Source organism: Sapajus apella, unplaced genomic scaffold (genome assembly GCF_009761245.1).
Source record: "Sapajus apella isolate SASKATOON/1434 unplaced genomic scaffold, GSC_monkey_1.0 scaffold9, whole genome shotgun sequence".
Taxonomy (NCBI): domain Eukaryota; kingdom Metazoa; phylum Chordata; class Mammalia; order Primates; family Cebidae; genus Sapajus; species Sapajus apella.
The window spans coordinates 41,473,530-41,486,390 of record NW_022436949.1 but is presented as its reverse complement, the minus strand read 5'-3'; the positions used below and the strand labels follow the sequence as shown (position 1 = coordinate 41,486,390).

At 39.4% G+C, this 12,861-nt stretch overlaps 1 protein-coding gene across 1 annotated transcript in view; it reads right to left on the bottom strand.

Moving 5' to 3' along the window:
• Positions 1-12,861, bottom strand: part of DNAJC3 (DnaJ heat shock protein family (Hsp40) member C3) — a 90,324-nt gene that overhangs the window by 65,644 nt on the left and 11,819 nt on the right. Inside the window, exon 2 of the mRNA XM_032277499.1 lies at positions 2,915-3,025. Coding sequence (XP_032133390.1) covers positions 2,915-3,025 — 111 coding nt within the window. The remainder of the gene's footprint in view (positions 1-2,914; positions 3,026-12,861) is intronic.

The following is a 12,861-nucleotide window of genomic DNA, read 5'->3' as shown; positions in this document are numbered from 1 at the left end:
GCCTGGGCATGGTGGCTTACACCTGTAATCCCAGCTCTTTGGGAGGCAGGTGGATGACTTGAGGTCAGGAAGTTCAAGACCAGCCTAGCCAACATGGTGAAATCCTAACTCTACTAAAAATACAAAAATTAGCTGGACATGGTGGTGCACACCTGTAATTCCCGCTGGGCCAGGAGATCACTTGAACCTGGGAGGCGGAGGCTGCAGTGAGCCAAGATTGCACTACTGCACTCCAAACTCCTGAGCAACAGAGAAAGACTCCGTCTGAAAAAAACAACAACAACAAAAAAAACAAATTGCATTGGCTGGGACCTCTAGCAGAATGTTGACCACATGTAGTAATAGTGGGTATCCTTGTCTCATTCTCAATCTGAGGGGTGGTAGGGTGTGGGAGAGGTATCAATATTCATCATTAAGTATCATCGTAGCTATAGGATTTTTGGTGTACTCATCAATACAGATTTCCAAACTATTTAAAAGGTGCTTTTTCTTTCACATATGGTGTTAAATATTTATCAAATACTTCTTCTTCACCTTTGAAACAACATTTTTCTCCTTTAGTTTGTTGACTTACACTGATTGACTTTTGAATGCCAAATCGAATTTATGTCCTTGTAATAAAAACCAGTGGTGTGTGTGTGTATGTGTACAAACATAATATTTGGACTTACTTAAAATTTAGATTCATTTGCTATATTTTTCAGAATTTTTGTAGTTATATTCATGGGAGACTTTGCTGAAATATTTATATTGTGATGTTCTTACACTTGGAAGAATGTGTATTCTGCAGCTGTGTACAGGTGTTATGTGTATTTCAACTGGGTCAAATTAACATCTTTACTTGACATTTTTGTCTGTTTGCCTACACATTATCGAAAGATGCTAAAGCCTTCCACTATGATTATGAATTTGTTCATTTCTCCTTCTAGTTCTGTCAATTTTTGTTTTACGTATTTAGAGACTATGTTGTTAGGCTCAAACTCATTTAAAATTGTTATTTTCTGGTAGAATGAACCCTTTATTAGTGCGAAATGGCTTTCTCTACTACTAAAAAAGGTGTTTGTTTTTTTTTACTTTTCCCCTCATTTTTCAATTTTTTTATGTTCTTATAATTATGTCATATCTCTTAAACAGGGTTTTGGTTTTTTGTTTTTTAATGTTGAGATAGTCTCACTCTGTCACCCAGGCTGGAGTGCAATGGTGCAATCTTGGCTCTCTGCAACTTCCACCTCCCAGGTTTAAGTGATTCTCCCTTCTCCGCCTCATGAGTAGCTGGGATTACAGGCACCCTGGTGGGTGTAATTAGGCACCTGGCTAATTTTTATATTTTTAGTAGAGACTGGGTTTCACCATGTTGTCCAGGCTGGTCCTGAACTCCTGACCTCAAGTGATCTGCCCGCCTTGGCCTCCCAAAGTGCTGGGATTACAGGTGTGGGCCACCATGCCTGGTCTTGAATAGAGTTTTTTAATTTAAAAAAAAAAAATCTGTTTCCTGTGAGTTCAAGAGCTAATAACATCTGTAATAAAAATCTCAGTTTAAGAAAGAACATAAAGAAAAGTATGACAAACCAAAACCTAACTACATTGAGTTTATACAGTAAATTACAACAGTAGAATGATAGTTCTTCTGTGGGCATAGCTATCTTATTAAAAAATACACAGCTGGGCACAGTGGCTCACATCTATAATCCCAGCACTTCAGGAGGCTGAGGCAGGCAGATCGCTTGAGACCAACACTTTGAGAACAGGCTGGACAACATGTTGAAACCTAGTCTCTATAAAAAATACAAAAATTAGCTGGGCATGGTGGCACACACCTGTAGCCCCAGCTACTCAGGAGGCAGAAGATGCAGTAGGCCAAGATTACGCCACTACACTCTGGTCTGCATGACAGAGGAAGACCCCGTCTCAAAAAAAAAAAAAAAAAGCACCACCCTCCTTACCTGTCAGGTTGTTAACTAGTCGCTCTCAACCATTTGAATCAAGGTAAAAACATGTAAGTAAATAAAAAAGACTCTGTGGAAAGTCAGTATCAAAAAGTCCTAGAACAAAAGTTTAGCAGTGACTCATAAGGAAATCCAGGCCAGGTGTGGTGGTTCACACATACAATCTCAATACTTTGGGAGATCAAGGCAGGAGGACTGCTTGAGCCCACAAGTTTGAGACCAGCCTGGACAACAGAGTGAGACCCCATCTCTACAAAAAAATAAAAAATAAAAGTTGTAAAAGGTAGTTGGGTATAGTGGCACACACCTATAATCCCAGGTATTCAGGAGCCTGAGGCTGCAGTGAGCCATGATCACACCAATGCACTCCAGCCTGGGTGACAGAACAAGACCCTGTCTCAAAAAAAAAAAAAAAAAAGAAAAAAAAAGAGAGAATTTGTTAAGCCTTCACTAAGAACCTATTATTCTGGTCATCTCAGTCCTCAGAGACCTAACAGATGAACAGCTGCAACAACAGTTGATTCTACAGACAGACACGAATAAGAAACAAGAAACAACAGTGTAAAGGGCAGTTGGAGTCTGACCAATACTGAAGAGGCAATGAACTGCAGCATCTCCCAAGGGTATCAGGTAAATATATTGAAAACCAAGTCATCAAGAAAATTACACTGTATTCAGCAAAATCTGTTCAAAAAGTCAAAAACCAAATAAAAGTTGTTTGTCAGAATTATCTTGAATTACCCCTTGGTAGTAGCAGGCCTCACTAAACTTCAAAATTCTCTAATGTTAGATACACATAAAGTGTTATACATTTATTTTATTAATCTATTTCACTCAGAATACCATAAATATATTTAAATGTTTTATTTAAACATGAAATAATGTTATTCAAAATGTTATTCAAAAAAAGAGCTCTTATGAGAATTTACTAAGACAGTCACTGAGTGGTTTGGTTCTATGATACAAACCTACAGCAGCATGAAACTGAGATAAAGCATCAGCTAGCTGTCCAGCTGCAAGTAATTTCTTGCCCAATTCAAGATGTTTCTCAACATCTGCATTTACTCCACATTCGGCACCTAAAAATAAATTTTAAAACAGTCAGTTAACTGTCCACAAACCAAGATTTAATTTTAAAAACATGTTACAAATGGTTATCTGTCTCAGTCGTCTACTAGGATGAGAAAAGTCACAGAAGCTGAAAAATGATGTAAGGAACATAAAATATAAAGCCTATTTTATTTTATGAAGGACAAGACAAAAAATATACCCATCTTGACCTAATCAGTCAAAAGAATGTAACCAACCTACAAAATAAAGGGAAGTTACGTAACGCAGAAGTAGTAAAAATATTTTGAACAATAAAATGAAAATTGTTTGAAGTTAGAATCTTACCTTTAATGAATAACATATAGCCTATTACAATATATAAGTACTTATTAAGCACCTATAATGCACTAGGCACTATTCTAGGTATCTGGCGTTAAGTGAGCAACATTAAAAACTCTTGCCCCTCATACCCTCCTGGCACCTGACGTTACAGTGGAAGAACACAGACATAATCACTAAGTAAATTACATAGTACGTTAGGTGAAAAGTACTGTGGAAAAAGTCAACCCATGTGAAGGGGTAATGAGTTCAGGGGACTTATAGTAGTAAATGGGGGGGAATAAAGAGCAAGCCTTCTTGAGAAGCTGACATCTGAGCAAGACGGGAAAAAAGTGAGGAACTCACCATGCAGACAGCTAGGAAAAGAGCTTCCTGGAAGAGGAACCAGCAAGTACAAGGGCCTTAAGTTGGGAGCATGCAGGTATGTTCCAGAAACAGCAGAAATGTCTGGATGGCTGCAGCAGAGCCAACAGGAAAATAATAGTATGAGGTCAAAGAAGTAGAGGACCTGACTATGTATGGCTCTGAATATTTACTTGTCTTAAAATAGGGAACTGTTGTGGAATTTTGAGTAGAATAACATGATCTGTTAGACTAGGCCAATTACCAGTGTATTGCCTCTCAGCTCTGAATTCATCCTTCGGACATGCACTGCAATAAAGGCCTGGAGTTTGCAAGCATTTCCTCTTTACAGTAAGTATAATGTAATCTTTGTCAGTATAGGGCACTGAAGCAACACTGCAGGAAGGACACTTCCTGGTTCTGCTTGCTGCGTTTCACTGTCTTCTGGCTCCTGCTGCATGGTCTGTCATGGGGTGGACTTCCTGCTGCATATGTATGAGGAGGACATCCAGGGGTACTTAGCCATAGCTGTATGCCCAGTGGTCCAGTTCCTCAGTGACCCGGAAACCTCAGCACACATACTCCAGATTTCATACGCACAGAAGCACCTGGACTCCCTTCATAGACAGGCTGATCAGCCTTGGCTGACATATACGTGAAAGGATTGTTTTCTGCTTCCCCAGTTCCTATGGACCAGCCACATAGCAATCTTCTCCACCAGCAAACCTGGGCTATACCTTCTCCAATAAGATCTGAACCCCAGCCTCGTACAGGGGACCCCTCTTGCAAGTTGGTCCGTCCTTGGGGCTGTCTCTTAGTCCTAGAATATCTGTTAGAGTTCTCTTTACATCTTTAGTTACTCTCCCATCATAACTTAACAGCTCTTAGATTAAACTTCCCCTTTCTAAGTTACTACATGATTTCTGTCTCTCCTCAATGGACCCTGACACACAGGTATTGGAAGCAGTCCCTGGAGACAGGCCCACAGATGCAATCTGGGGATGGTTTGGTCATGACCTTGGGCTTCAGTGCAATGCTAAGTTCGTTGCCAATGGGAGATGAAATGCTAGTAATCCACAGTAGGTATCAGAGTCACAATAAACTAAGCTAGCACTTTCGTTGACTATAATGAAGTACTAACTGAGGCACATGTCTTAGAAACCCAAGTGGCTGCTGCAACTGACCATAATAGCAGAAATTATGAAAATAATGGCTGTGATGTGGGATGGGTTCTTTTGAGAGCACAAGAGCAGGGGTCCCCAAGTCCCCAGCCATGGACCAGTACCAGTCCATGGCCCGTTAGGAACTGGGCCACACAGCAGGAAGTGAGCATTACCACCTGAGTTCTGCCTCCTGTCAGTTCAGTGGAGGCATTAGATTCTCATAGGAGCACAAACCCTATCATCAACTGTGCATGCAAGGGATCTAGGTTGCATGTTCCTTATGAGAATCTAACTAATGCCTGATAATCCGAGGTGGAACAGATTCATCCTGAAACCATCCTCTCCCCAGCCAACCCGGTCCACGGAAAAACTGTCTTCCACAAAACCAATCCCTGGTGCCAAAAAGGCTGGGGGCTGCTGCACTGGAGCACCTACAGACAGAAAATAACCAGCTCAGATCCAACTTTCAGCTCAAGTCATAGTCTGAGAGCTGATTTAGCTGAAAATCAAACATAAAATTTAATTAAATTATGAGGGTTGATAAATTAAAACAAGAGCTGAATTTATGGTCTCGCCAGGTTTCTCCTGTGAAAGTTAAGGCACAGACTGGTAAGAATGGAATACTTAAATTTGGAATGGGAATATTTATTTGGACCCTAATGAAGCTGACCAACTTGAACCCCAAAGTCCTTCTGCCAATACTGGAGACCAATACTGAATTCCCAGTATGGCACCACAGGTGGGAAAGAGACAGCTGGCCACCTAATGGTAGATTGATTTAATTTTGTTCTCTTCCATAATTGATCCGCTTCTCATATTCCAGATATGAATTTGCCTGTAATGTTTCTGCCAAAACCACCATTCGCAGACTCACAGAATGTATGATCTACCATCACAACATTCTACACAGCACTGTACCTCATTAAGGAATTCACTTTATAGCAAAAGAGACGGGTAGTGTGCTCATGACACTACAATTAACTGGTTTTACCATTACTCCATCACCTAGAATGGCTTACTGAAGACTTAAGTAGTAGCACTAGTTTGGAGACAAAAACATGAAAGGATGAGGCTCGGTTTTACAAGGTGCAGTTTATTATTTCAATCACAGGCCATATGATGCTATCTTGCCCACAGCCAGAGTCAAGAAGTAGAAGCAAGCATGGCTCCTCTCATTATTATACCCAAACAACCCACTTGTAACATTTCTGCTTCTAGTCCTGGCAACTTTGAGCTCTGATGGTTTGGAGATCTTAGTCCTTAAAGGAGAAATGCTTCCAAAGGGGACACAACAATGTTTCCGATTAACTGGAAGATGAGACTGCCACATGGCCGTTTTGTACTTCTTATGTCACTGAAATCAACAGGAGAAAAACACTGGTTAATCTACTAGTTGGAAAAATGAAGCCCAATTACCAAGGCGAAACAAGTTTGCCATTTTGCAATGGAGGCAAAGTAGGATAACTAGAACCCAGGAGATTCTCTAGGGCATGTCTTACTATTTCCATGCCCAGTACAAAGTTAATGAAAAGCAACTAAAAAACAGAGCAATGAGTAAGACACAGTCCCTTAGAGAAGGAAAGTTTATGAATCGCTCTATCAGGTTAAAAAAAAAAAAAAAAAAGCCAGAGTAGCTAAAACTGTTATTACTCTCTGCCTCTCTGGCAGAAGGCAAGAGAGGTATGGAAAAGGTAGTAGATGAAGGAAGCCACACATATCAGCTACAACCTCAGACCAGTTACACACACAAGCTATGTAGTAGCTTTTCATATTTTCTGTTTGATTTTATACGTTTATTTGTATATACAGTCAATCTTCATAATTCAGATTCTGTACTTATTTGCCTATGCACTAAAATTCATTTGTAATCCCGAAATTTATATTCACAGTATTTTCACAGTCATTCAAGAACACATGCACGTTCAGAGCAGCAAAATGCTGAAAACACTCCAAGTATATGTTCTAGCTGAGGCTGAACAAAGCAACACTCTACCTTCCTGTGTCAGCTTCCACATTATAAACAAGTGTTTTTCCCACTGTACATTTGGTGCCACTTTTTTGTGTATGCTTCCTGTCACTGATTTCACCATTTCAAGTGGCTCCCAAGCATAGTACTGAAATACTGCCTGGTATTCCTATGCTCAGGAAAGCTGGCTATGCCTTACTGAAAATATATGTGTGTTATTAGTTAAGCTTTCTTCAAGTACAAAAGACAGTGACATTAGCTGTAAGTTCAATGTTAATAAATCAACAATATATAGTAAATAAGGTGTCTTTAAATAGAAACACACAGAAAACAAGGTTATGTCTTGATCTGTTGAAGAACGTTGTGATTTAAGGCTTACAGAAATTTAGTCCAGTATTTCCCCTAAGAGAAATGGTTCAATATTTGCTAATGCAGTGTTCACAATGACTTTATAGAACCACCATGAGTAACAAGAATTGACTGTACTAACCATATTCTTCTCCCTAAGTCCCAATTTTATTTTATACACAAATTACTGAAGTTAACTTTACAATTTAGTCTTTATATAACTGAATATTGAGTGGGACAGTGGTGGAGTAAGAGTAGTAATTTCTGTAGCCAGTGATGGATATGTGACTGATGGAACCAGGAGTCTTCTCCATTAGGGAATGGGTAACAACCTCTTCGCTGCAAGAAGGATAGCTCTATCTTCTTAGTTAGAAAATTGTCTTAGTTCTTCTATTCAGGCTGCTATGACAAAATATCATAAACTGGAAGGCTTATCAACAACATTTACTTCTCACAGTTCTAGGGGCTAGCAAGTCCAAGATCAAGATGCCAGCAGATTCTGTGTCTGATGAGGGTCCGTACCTCATAGACTGCGCTTTCTTGTTGAGTCACTACGTGGTGAAAGAGGAAAACAAGCTCCCTCAGGCCTCTTTTATAGGGCCACTAATCCCAGTCACGAGGGCATAACCTAATCACTTCTGTAAGGCCCTGCCTCTTAATACTGTCACATTGGATTAGGTTTCAACACATGAATTGGGGAAATGAGGGAACACAAATATTCAGACCATAGCAAAAATAAAGTTGCTTTGTTGTACTGGTATTCAAATATGTGTAGAAAGGTACACACGGAAACTAAGTAGACAAAGCATTTCTCCTTTATGGTAAGCAGGATGTTAGCTTTTTGGGGTGCTGAAGGACATTATAGGAAGAAAATCAAAGCAATGGTTGCTTAGGAGGGTAAGAGAAAAGATAGACTGGGAAGAGGCAGAAGGGAACTGGTGGTAATGTCCTCACCTTGCTTAGAGGTATGGGTTACATGGTTATATGTGGTTATCAAAACTCAGCAAATATACACTTAAAATATGGACATTTCATTGTACATTAATTTTGCATCAAAAAAAGTTGGTCATATGCCTGTTAAGGTATTTAGGGCCATGTATACTAGTGTTATTTTGAAATGCATTTTTAAAGGATTAATGGTTAATAGAGAAATGCCCAGATGCGTATATGTTAAAACAAATATAATAAAATATTAGTCGTAGAATCTAGGTAATGGGTATAAGGACAAACACTGTAAAATTCTTTCAACTCTGTGATATGTTTAATAATAAAATGTTGGGAAAATATACACTATCATGTTATAATGGGGGAATGTACGCAGAGTACTGTGAGGGCACAAGTTAAGGACTCTAACACTTACGGTTAAAATTACATAAAATTTAAACTTGTTTCACAGTCACACAATACAGTTTAAGTGCTCAATAACTAGTGACTGGCATAGGAGAGAAAAATAATTTTCCCTCTACCTTCATAAACTGGGACTCCCTGTAACCAAAGACAGATTAACAAAAGTTGTTTCACATGTATACCTCAAACATACATGGCAGAAAACTCAAGAGAGCTGAGTAAATCTCCAGAGTAGATTTCAAAGAGTTTAAACTTCAAACTTGAATACCATTATTTGCCAAAAATAAAGGAAGTAGGGGGTGCTGGAGAAATCTCAGTTACAAGGGGATAGCCAGGAAAAACACTGAAAACAAAGATTTGTTGTGCACTTTTAAATCAACACCTTTTCCACTTAGCAGCCCCTCTCCTCCTGGTGCAGGGCAGGGAAAAAGATTTCCCTTATAGATATAAATTTCTCTGACAAAAGGGCAACTTTTCAGAGCTACTCTTGTGTCTACAGTTTCTCAAAATAACCAACTCTAAATAACCAATATGCCAAAGAGGCATATTTTAGAGTGGCATATTGTGGGCTCCTAAAGTCATACTTTGGGGTAGTGTGACCTTGAGCTCCAACACCACTGCACAGGACAGTGCAGATGATACCAAACATCTCCCGTCACACAAAGTTCCACTGGACAGCCCTAGGGGGATTCCTCTGAAGTTTCACATGAAATCTGAAGGAAAAATAGGAAGGATGCTACCTTTGTGAAAAGGCTGGAATGCGGAAACCAACTATTGAAAAACAAAGGACGTGACATTTAAGTCCCCAGATGTCAGAAGATTAATGAGACTTTCAAAAAAAAATGTAAGTCTAGTCTTTCAGCTAGCTCTCCTTGCCAACATGACATAATCATTCTGGAGAACAACACTTTTAAGAGCTAGGTGACTCTAATAAACATCCAGAGAGGAAGAGGGAAACCAATTCAGTATGTACATATAATCCAGATGACATGATAGTGACTTGACCGTGGAGTAGCAGTAATGAACATACAAAAAATAAGACAGAAAGAAGACACACATGACTTATATCAACAGGCTGGATGTCGAGGTCAAGTACAGAAAAAGCAGGAGTCCAGGATACCCAAAACAACTTATTGAGCAACTACCTGCCATTCTAGTCACCAAAAGCACTGAACTCCTTATGTTACCTAATACAGCAAAAAGCTGATTGGAATTCACTTTTCCTTGCTATTTTGCCTTCTAAACAAAGTAGCTTTTTCAGCTTTTTATAGTCCTACTCTGCAGTTTCTACATAGTGTCTTATTAGGTTGGTGCAGAAGTAATTGAATACCTTGGTTGCCTGTTGGACCCCTTGGTATAAGGCATGCAAAGAAAGGAAGAGAGATATTGGGGCTCAGAATATACCCTCCCAAACTATGACTGCAGGAGACTAGAATATGCCATCTCAAAACATATTTTTTTGGCATATGATTTGAAACCAGTTATTTTGGGAAACTGCAAACATAAAAACAGCTCTGAAAACTTCTTTTGTGAAAATAATTTATGTAAAGAAAATTTTCATAAATAAGGGTATCGGGTAGATAAGCTCAGTGTTGCAGGCCTGTAATCCCAGCTATTCAGGTGGCTGAAGCAGGAGGACTGCTTGAGCCAGGAGTTCAAGACGGGCCTGGACAATACACTGAAACCCCATATCTTATATAAACAATAAAAGTAGGCCAGTTGCAACCGCTCACATCTATTATCCCAGCACTTTGGAAGGAGAGCACAGGAAGAACTCTTGAACTCTTGGCCTCAAGAGTTCAAGACCAGTCTGGACAAGAAAGAGACACCATCTCTACAAAAAATTTTAAAATGAGCCAGGTGTGGTGGCACACGCCTGAAGTTCCAATTACTCAGGAGGCTGAAGCAGGAGAATCACTTGAGGCCAGTTACTACAATTGTGCCACTGCACTCCAGTGTGGGCAACAGAGCAAGAGTCTGCCTCAAAAAAAAAAAAAAAAAGAAAGAAAGAAAAGAAAAAGTAAACTTTATCAGGAGAAATGTAATACAAACAGAATTAAGAACCTACTGTGTGCTGGAAACCTCTGTATCTTTGTTTCACTAAATTATCAAAACAACCCCAGGAAGTAAATGTCTTTCATAGTTTTATAACTGAGGCTCGAAGAAGTTAACCAGTCTGCCGAAGGACTCAGAACAACTGTCAAAACAAGATCCACTTCTAATGACCAGTTTTCTTTTCGGCACAGTTAATGATCCTTTTCCTCATGTAAACCAGGCTAAGCTTTCCACAGTTACTAGGCTTTCCATGCTTCACTCACTTAACCCACCATTTAATGTAACATTTTACCCACAATCGTTTCCAACCTCACAGGATGAACCTAAAATCTGAAGGGAGCCAAGAACACACATGCAAAGTTCAAAGAACTTTGCTATGCCAAGCCACGTCATACTCTCACCCCAGAGGTTGGGTTACTCTTCAAACTAAATTTCTCTTGCCTTCTGGGATAAAAAGAGTATACAGTATTTCTGTCTTTTCAGAATAAAACTGAGATCTTTATTACATTACAAATTTACCCAACATAATTTCCATTTAATTATATAATATCACTTCCTCTATGAAAATTTCCATGGCACACACTAATCAACCAGAGAGAATTAATTATTATTCTTTTGGTGCACTTTGGCTACATTTCAATAACAGAACTTGCTACAGTCTAAGAGTTGATGATGTGGACCCTTCTTTCTCCATAAGAGGCATTGTGCCTTCTCAATGAAATGTTCCCAGCTTTCATTTTACCTTCTTCCAAATCCAGCTAAATCCCTTCAGATATAAAGGCAGACACCACCTTTCAGGGTCAGGTCTCATGACGTGGGTTCAGCCTCATCATGCATCATTCCTCCACCTCTTACTTTATGCTCCTATAAAAAACTAAACGTTATACTTCCTGGAATATACCATGTTCTCATGCTTCATCCCTTTGCATTTGCTATTACATAAAATGGTCTTCCACACTTACCTACTAGAGAAATCCCTACTCACTCGTCAAGACTCTGCCCTCATGTCCTGAAACCACTCCCATTGAGAACTGCACAACAGGCATTTCCTGTGACTCTCAGCTACACTGTGGCCTGGAGACAGACAACACTGCGCATCTGCACTGACAGTCACGAGCCCCAGGGCAAGGGTGTGACAGGGAACACATCACATTTCTGCCTGTCCAGGACATGGAGCCAGTGCAGCCCCCCTAACATGCAGCAGAGACCTCAACCACCCCTAGCAGGACTAGTGCCTGTGCTCATCATTGGACTATTCATGGGCAAGCTAGGTGGTCCAGCTCTACCCAGCTGTCTCGCCTACCCCATTGCTAAACAGAAGCTCAGGGGACTAGGGAATTCCATTGTCCAGCCCATCACCTGAAACAACACAGTGCATCTCACAGTAAACAAAGATCAAGTACACATCTGTCTGCTTTTGCTGCTGCTGGCTCATACCAGTAAGTACCACCTACAGGCCTGTAAGTTGAATTGCACAACCAAATATAAAACCTGTCAACAAAAGTACACAAGGCTATAAAAGCAAACCAAATGACCTTACCCTACAGGATACTTTATAGGCACAAGGCAGGTTGGGGGAGAGAAAAAAAATCCCATCTAAATGAAGTAAATTCAAACAACTACATGTGTCAGCTTCTCTAGATGAGAAATAACCAGCATTAAGAATTCTGGTACTACGAAAAATCTGAATGTTGTGACACTACCAAAAAGACTGCACTGGCTTTCTGACAATGGAATAAAACCAAAATTAAAATTCAGAAAAAGAGAGAAATAATTCAAAGTGTGAATTGTAAAGAAGCTCAACAAGATCCAAGAGAAGGCTGAAAACCAACACAAAAATAACCAGAAAAGCAATCTAGGAAATGAAGGAAGAGATAGAGGTCTCTACAAAATAAAAAATATATTTTAAAAAAATTCTGGAAATGAAAAATTCATTCATATAAGGAATTTCAAAAAACAGTCAAAACAGTTAAAAGCTTTAACAATAAACTGGACCAGGCAGAAGAAAACATTTCAGGGCTTGAAGGCTGGTCTTTTAAATTAGTCACACGCACACACAGAAAAAATTTGTTTTAAAATTTTAAAAGAATGTTTTAAAAAACAAAGCCTTCAAGAAATATGGGATTATGTAAAATGACCAAACCTATAACTTACAGGCATTCTGAAGAAGAAGAAAAAGAAATTAAAACACATATTTGAGGAAATAAAACAGGAAAAGTTCCCTGATCTTGCTAGAGATGGAGACATCTGGATACAAAAAATTCATAGGGCACCTGGATGATACTACATAAGATGAACATAACAA